Genomic DNA, 7,969 nt, shown 5'->3' with positions numbered 1-7,969 from the left:
ATGCACAGAGGATAGTCACAGCAAGAGATTAGAAACAATCTAAATACCCACCAGTAGGAGATGGGTATAATGGCGTATACACATAATGGAATGTCAACCATCCAACATTTATATGAATAATTGAAAATATCTACTGAACGTGTATTATATGCCAGCTATTGTTCTAAGTGCCTAGGATACATTAGTGAGCAAAGCAAAGATTTCCTGCCCCTGTGGAGCTTACATTCTGGTTGATGTGCCACATGCTATTAAAAGACCGCAGCAGGTCCATAAGTAAGGATGCTGGCCCAGCTTCCATCTCTGAGCTATACTGTTAAATGAAAAAAGCCAGGTACAGAGTGTATATGTGCCACTATGTGTGTACAGTGTAACTTTGTGTTTGCATAGAATTTTTCTAGAAGGATTCAGGAGAAACAGAAATGGTGATGGCCCCTGGGAAGGAGCACTGAGGGACTAGAGGCCAGCTTTGGGAAGGAAGAGTTACTTTTCACTGTTTATAAAGTTTGAATGTTTATCCTGTGCTTGCCTTACCAAAAAACGCAAAATAAAATACTAAAACAAAAGGCCTTTTACTCTTCCAAGTGCCTGCCTTCACTATTTAATCGTCTAGACCAGAGTTTCTCAACCTTGGCACTATTGACATTTGGGGCTGGATAATTCTTTGTTGTCGGGGGGAGCGGACTTGTCCACTGTAGGATGTTTAGCAGCATCCCTGGCCTCTACCCACCCGTTGCCAATAGCACCCTTCCCCTAGTTGTGATAACCAAAAAAATGCCTCCAGACATTGCAAAATTCTGTGGAGGCAAAATCACCCCTGGTTGAGAACCACTGCTCTAGAAAACTGTGAAATGGGGGAGTGGGAATCACTGTCTCCATTAGACAGATAAGAAAGTTGAGGCCCAAAGAGGTTTTATAGTATTTTTAAAAATTATATACCTCATTTTTTCATTGTTATCTATTCATTTATGATTTTAAATATACAGTGCTCTACTGTACTTGCTTCTTTTTAAGCAATCTATTAATATATAAGTGGATATATAGAAATAGAATGAATTTAGTTTCTTATTTAGTTTGATCAGTTTCTGGAGTGTTTTAGCTAAGTTAAATCTTACTGGAGATGTTGGGCTACGTAGCATAACAATCATTTAAAAAATAAACAAAATAATTCTAACAAGATTTGGCAGGGGGAAACTCTAACTGGATACCTGACATTCTGGATAATTACATGTTGAAATATCAAATCTCTTGCTTTGTTCAAAATGTACACACTTTACCCCCCAAATTTGGAGTTGGCTGGCCTTATTTTTCCGGTTGGATTGTTATTTGTGTCATGAGGGCAGGACTAAACCTCGCATTCTTTTGTATCCTGTCGTGTCCAGCATGGCTCCCGAGGAGGCTTAAAATGAAGGCAGCCCAGCAGGGTGTGAACAGAGTAAAGGCCAGGACCTGGGACGCAAATGGAAACAGGTGAGGACTGTTGTCAGCTGATGTGTTTGAAAACACAAACTTCTAGGCTGCCTTTCACAAAATCCTCTAATCTGTGTTTGGCCTTGGCGGCTCACCAAAGGATCGAGGACAGCAGGTTGTGGTGCTGGCCAGGGAGGACTGTGTGTCCCCTCCCCAGATCCTGTCCATCTCTGGGGCTTACTGTGCTGGGGGCTGGGATCACAAAACAAAGAAGATATGGCCTGAGAGTCTCACACTGTGGTGGGGTTGACAGACACATAAACAGACAACAGCAGTGCAGTGTGATTCGTGCCATAATGGGGGTGGCAAAGGGTGCTCTGGGGACCCTGAGAAGGGAGTGGGGGAAGACTTGCTGGGAGAGGTGACAGATAGGCTGAGCCTGAAAGGACAGGTCTCAGATGCACCAAGTGTGTGCCCATCTCTTCCCTTTTACCTTCACATGCCTGGTAAATGTCACCTCTTCAGGAAGGCCCTCCTTGACTGACCCCTTGGAAAGTAGACCCTCCAGCATCCCAGTTTTATTTTCTTCATAGCCCCTCTCAGCAGCTGGTCTTGTTTATACCTCTGTCTACTAGCTTGTGGCCTGTGGCTCTCCTCCAGAGTGAGAGTTCCAGAGACCGTGACCCTCTCATTGACTGCTGTGGCCCCTGTGAACACCCAACACCTGTGGGGTGAAGAGGAGGTTTGCCAGGTAGACGAGGGTAGAGTTGAGGAGTGGGGAGGAGGAGGGCACCTCTAGAATGCATCGGGCAGGTCAAGGTGACAAGGACAGAAAAGGGTCCTATGGTTCTGGCACCAGGGTGGAAGATGGTGGAGGGGGTGAGTCTGAGGTGCAAATGGGAGGAGGAGAAATCTAGATAACGCCCTGAAGAAGTTACACTGAGAAAGGGAGCAGAGATGTGCGGTGGGAACTAGAGGGACCACTTGTCCATGGACGGGTATAATCGCTATCTTTAATAGGAGGGAGACCAGAATGTTTTTAGACTACGGGTCAGGAACCAATGGAGACCAGGGAAAGAGGGGAACACCTAGAGCAAGGTCCTAGGTGAAGAGGACAAGGAGAGAGGAGGGGAGCACAGAGGCCTGGTGGAAGGCTTTGTCTTTGACTGCTGGAAGGTGCCTGCTCCATTGCATTCAGAGGCAGGGGAAATGCATGGGTGCCAGTTACAGATGCTTGGTGCACAGGATGGGGGTGTGGGGGACAGGATGTGGTGGTCTGAACTGTCCCTGTCACTGGCAGCAAGGCCAACTGCTGTTAGGGGCAGGGGAGAAATGGAAAGTGGTTGGGTAGGGGCAGGGGGTCGAGCAGTGAGTATAGCTAGGGAGGGAAGTAGGTGAAGCCAGGAGGGGCAGGTAGGTGGGGGGACGAGGCAGGTGACAAGAGGCCAGTAAGGAAAATACGTAGTGTGATTGTGAACGTTCAGGGAGGGTGGGAAAGACATCAGGGTGTGGTGTGAGAGTGGGGCATCTGATCTTCAGATTTCAGAGTGGGCAGTTGGGGATGACGTAGCCTAGGCTGTGGTGGTGAGGGCTGGTGGCTAAAGTGCAGGGAAGGGTCATTAGAGATGAGGAGGTCAAGGAACTCTGTAGCCACATGCTACATGGGTCCCTCAGGAGGGCAGCAGGGCTTGGGGTGAAGGAGCCGGAAGGGAGCTTCCAGGAATGAGGGAAGTGCATGTGAGATTGAACATGGAGGAGGTATGTGAGAAGCAGAAGGCAGGGGGGTGGCTACACAAAGCCTGGCCAGGGGAAGAAAGCAGACCACCACTGTCCTGAGGAACAAGAGGTCGACCAGGTTTAGTGAACCAGGAGGTGGAGGGTGGGAGTGCTCCTTGACAGGGGCAGGGGCTCCTGGGAGCAAGGGGGGGATGGAGCAGGAAGCCAGAATCAGGGCTGGGGCCACGGAAGGACAGATGGCCTGTGTTTGCAGTGGAGGATGTGAGGCTGGGGCTGGCTGGCCTCCAAGCTCCCAGGGGGCCCCTGCTGAGAGTCTGTGGGCTCCAGCCCGTGGGCCGAATGCTTTGCTTCGCTCCAGGCAAACACACTTGGAAAGGAGTCTGGACATGAGGAATTGAGGGACCCCTGCCCCGCGTGGGAAACAGCTGCCCACTTGGGAAGAGCCTGGGCCTCTCTCCCCACCTGGCTTTGGAGACCCTGGACCCTCGGTTGGCCTCCGTGTCCCTTTTCCTTAGAAGAGCAGGCCTGCCTAGCCCAGGGAGCACACCGAAGGGCGCCTCCTCGAGCACAGTTTAGGGACAAGGCAGAAATTCCAGAAATTCCAGATTCTTTGGGGGGCCTTGGGGGACTCAGGTCGGGAGGGGCCTGCTCGGCTCCACCGCCAGAGGGCGCCCTCGGCCCGGTGGGCGGCCAAGCGGCCGTCTGGGGGCGCTACTAGCTCCCTGCCCCAGCTCCGCCCTAGAGCGGTGGGCCGCCGGCACCGAGTGGCCCGCGAGGGCGGGGCCAGGGCGGGGCGAGGCCGAGCCGGGGCTGGAGGGCGGGCCGGGGGCGGGGGAAGGAGCCCGAGGGGCGGGGCGGGGGCCGGCGACTTCTCTCCCTCCCTCTCTTTCTTTCTTTCTCTGTTTCTCACTCTCCGGTCTTTTCTTTGCCTCCGCTGCCGGCCGAGGGGGCGGGCTCTGCAGCCTTTGTTGCCAGCGGACCGAGCGTAGCCGCCCGCCGGGCCGGAGTCCGGGCCCTGGATGCCGGGAGCTGCACGCGGGTCGGGCATGTCCTGAGCCGGACCCGGGACCGGGCAGCGAGCGGACGAGACGAGAGTGTGCGCGCGGGATCGCCCGGCGGCCGCCCGGCACCGGCCATGCCCGGCGGCCCGAATCCCCGCAGCCCCGCGCCGCTGCTGCACCCACTCCTCCTGTTCCTCTGCGCTCTGGCGCCCGGCGCCCACGGATCTGCACCAGGTGGGTGGCTGCCCCGCCCCGGCCGGCCGGCCCTGCCACCCCTCCCCGCTTCCCCAGCCTCGGTTTAGCCCCTTCTCACCTCTGCAAGACCCTGTGCCCGCCAGGCTCTGCCTGGAGCTGTCGCGCCCCCTGGTGTTAGGGACAGGGGTGGGGTTGGGGCCGCGAAACCGCGCCTCCAGGGAGCCTTCCCTAGCCCCCGACTCCGCTACCCACGCTGCCTGTAGCCGGAAAGAGCCTCTTAGACGCTCTTCGGGCTCCAGTTTCCCCACCTCGGATACCGCAGAGCGCGTCTGTCTCTCCCGGGGATCTCTCGTCGGAGGGACTGGACGGAGCGTGGCTTACACGCAATGGATTCAGTTTCTCGCCCTCCTCAGTAAGCCTCGTCTGGGAAGCAGGCTGGCCAGGGCGCTGCGGACGAGGGCTCGGGGTCGCAGGTCTACGCGGTCCCCCGCCACGCTCCCGCCCCGGCCCCTACCCACCGCCTCTAGGTGCCTGCCGGCCCTCGGCGGCTCCCCGGGCCGGGTCTCGCGCGGTCCTTGCGCTTCCTGCCTCCCCCTCCCCCAAGTGTGAAGGCGCCTAGAGTGGAGCGGGGAGAAGGAGCTTCTTTCCCCAGCCCTGGGCTTGGCTCTCCCCGCCCCGGCCGACTGGCCTCCGACGAGCCTCTGGCCGGTGTCCAGAATCTTGCTCCGCCGCCGTCCGCCGCGGACCGCCGGGCCGCGGAGCTCCTGGAGCGTCCGGAGTAGCCGGCCTGGGAATTTAGGAACAGAGGGTGTAAAGGACCCCTGGCCTGCCGCTCAGGGAGCTTCTGGTCTGATGGGGGCGGGTCGAGTAGTGGGGAGAGCCGTTCTGGCGAAGCAGACGGGAAGGCTTTGTAGGAGAGGAGGGGCCTGAGCTTGGAGGGACTGGAAGGATGGATGAACTTTGGATGGGCTGGAACGGTGCGTGTTGGGGGTGGGGGTGCATCCCGACCGGGCTTGGTGGAGGGGGGTGGCTAGATTAGGCCTGCGTGCTGGGCCTGGGGGAGACCTGCCTCTCCAGCAGAGGGATTGTGGTCGTGAGGCTAGAAAAGCATATGGGCCGGAACGTAGGAGACATTTAAACCAGATCTTAGAGGTTGGGGGAGCCGTTGAGGGGAGCAGCTGATGAAGGCAGTGTTTTAGGGAGGAGGCTCCCTGTCTAGCAGCAATGTGTAGAGGATAGAGCAAATATCTGATGAGAAATACCATGTGCCAGCCTCCCTAGTTCTTATTTCTCATCAGCTCCACAACAACCGTGCAAGGTGTGTGATGGAAAGTCCTTTTATAAATGAGGGAAGAGGTTCAGAGAGGAGAGTGACCTGCTGGTTTGGACTCCTGGGCTACTTGGGTGAAGCCTGTGTTTTCCTTCTGTCCAGAGCTGGGGACCCATGAGGAAGAACCAGGTGATGGGGATGAGGGAGCAGGAAAGTGGTTACCCCAAGGAACTGTCCCTGAGCTTGAACTTGGGTCCAGGCCCCCTGGCAGCTGTGGGAGAAAAGTGGAGGGGGGGAGTCCCCTGTGGTCAGGGTCCTGTTTACTTCTACTGCAGACCAGTCACATGTATGAGCGTGCCCATTTTGTTAAATGGGGATAATGGTATCTACCTCCAAGGGTTTTTGTGAGAATTAAGTGAGATGCTAAATGTGATTGTTTTGCACAGAGCAGAGAGCCTACCACGTGGTGGCCATGATTTTTATTAATCTGCCAGGCAGACCCAGTAAGATCAGGGAGTCCTTGGTGTGTCCTGTTACTTGAACCTGCCATTTGGGGTGGAGCCAAGGCAGGCACCCCTCCTATCTAATCTGGGTCCCCCTTCAAGGTGAGTGTCTGTCTCTAGTATTCCCATTGATACATAGCGTGGGGCTCTCCCCAGTCAACTCCTGCTCAGGATCCCTGATCCTGAGGCTGCTGAGCTCTGTCATTTTCTTTGGACTTGCCTGGGGGATGTAGACCGGGGCCCTGCCCACGGAATGCTACCTTCTTTCAGGTCAGAGAACTTATCTTGGGCTCACTTTTAGGAAAATGTGACAAACCAAGGACTTGTTGGGATCGCTGGGACTGGGGCAGGGGCCATCAAAACACTGTATCACACATGTGAGCTCTATGTGTGTGTGCACACGTGCTTGCAGGCAAGTGAGGACAGACTCAAGGAAGACGGTGTGTGTGTCACATACACACACACACACACACACACACACACACACACACACTGGTTATTTTTTCTCTTTGGCATGAACTGTGGGTCATTTGAAGGGCTGGATTGTAACTCAGGTACTCGATAAGGAGGTGAGGGTAAACACCATGTTGGCATTTCTTTGGAAAAAGCTCCAAAGTGACAGTTCTGTCACCTAGGGGTGATATTCAAAGTATTCAGCACCCATTGTGGCAGGAACTCAGTCCAATCACACCCTGGCGGGACAGTCTCAGCCATAAACCACTAGTAGTCCCAGCTCCCATCCTGCTATAACTTTAGCTCTGCTGGCTCAGCTCTGATGCACCCACAAACCAGACTGGAACCTGCAATTACCCTTTGCTGGCACTGGGTGGTGGTAGGTTCAGCCACCACTGTCTCTACCAGGAGTCAGCTGTCGGACACGTTGAAAGAGTTTATTTTTTAACTCACTCTGTCCTCATTTTAAAATATTTTAATGGCAAAACAATACAAATTGACTATTGAAAATGAATGCAGAACAAAACAAGAAGATGAAAATTATTGCAGTAAAAGTGGTAACATACTGTATTTTTAAATTTTTGATTAAAAAATATTTTATTACACCATTAGGCAAAGAGATAAAACAGGTTTTTAAAGAAATAGCTAAGTATACTTTAGAACTTCTCTTGCTAATTTTCAATCATAACTTAGTTCACATTTGCTATATGTTATCTACTGTACTAAGCACTTATGTATTAACTCATTGAATTCTTACACAACCTAAGGTACGATTACTATCATACCCATTTTACAGATGGAGGAACTGAGACTGTGTGGTTGAGTAATTTAACCATGGCCTCACAACTGTAGGTGGCAGAGCTGCAAATTCAAACCCAGGCACTCTGTCTCTAGAGTACACTAATTCCAATGCCTTTCACCTGCAGCATATTTCTACTTAGCTGCGTTACATTTTTGAACTTAAGAGGATGCTTCTTTATAACTCACTTGAATTTCTGTCTTGCAATAATTTCCCAAGGTCTAGAGCAGGGATTCTCAACAGGACCGCATAACCCCGAGGTCATGGATCCCTTCCCAGGGACACTGTTGAGCTCTTGGAGCCATTTCTCCCCAGTGGTTCCAATTCCCCAGCCACATACATACTACCCCCTCTCCCACCCACACACGTTTGAGGACACTGCTGTTGCCGAGAAGTATGCCATGTAGCTTTTGTTTTTCTGGTGTACTGAGCACTTCATGGCGGTTAGCGTCAGCACCCCCAGACCTTCAGCTTGTCTTTAGCAGCCTTGGCTGTGATGGTTCATGCCCTGGGAACTGCTGTTAATACTCATTTAAAACAAAGCCTTGGGGCTTCCCTGGTGGCGCAGTGGTTGCGCGTCCGCCTGCCGATGCAGGGGAACCGG

At 53.5% G+C, this 7,969-nt stretch overlaps 1 protein-coding gene across 1 annotated transcript in view; it reads left to right on the top strand.

The window, feature by feature from the left end:
- The first annotated feature begins 4,166 nt into the window (after positions 1-4,166).
- Positions 4,167-7,969, top strand: part of ADAMTS7 (ADAM metallopeptidase with thrombospondin type 1 motif 7) — a 56,581-nt gene continuing 52,778 nt past the window's right edge. Inside the window, exon 1 of the mRNA XM_024128688.3 lies at positions 4,167-4,379. Coding sequence (XP_023984456.1) covers positions 4,280-4,379 — 100 coding nt within the window. The 5' untranslated portion in view covers positions 4,167-4,279. The remainder of the gene's footprint in view (positions 4,380-7,969) is intronic.

The sequence above is a fragment of the Physeter macrocephalus genome, chromosome 11 (genome assembly GCF_002837175.3).
Source record: "Physeter macrocephalus isolate SW-GA chromosome 11, ASM283717v5, whole genome shotgun sequence".
In the NCBI taxonomy this organism is placed as follows: domain Eukaryota; kingdom Metazoa; phylum Chordata; class Mammalia; order Artiodactyla; family Physeteridae; genus Physeter; species Physeter macrocephalus.
The sequence above is the reverse complement of the archived record's forward strand: the minus strand, read 5'-3'. Positions and strand labels throughout refer to the sequence as shown.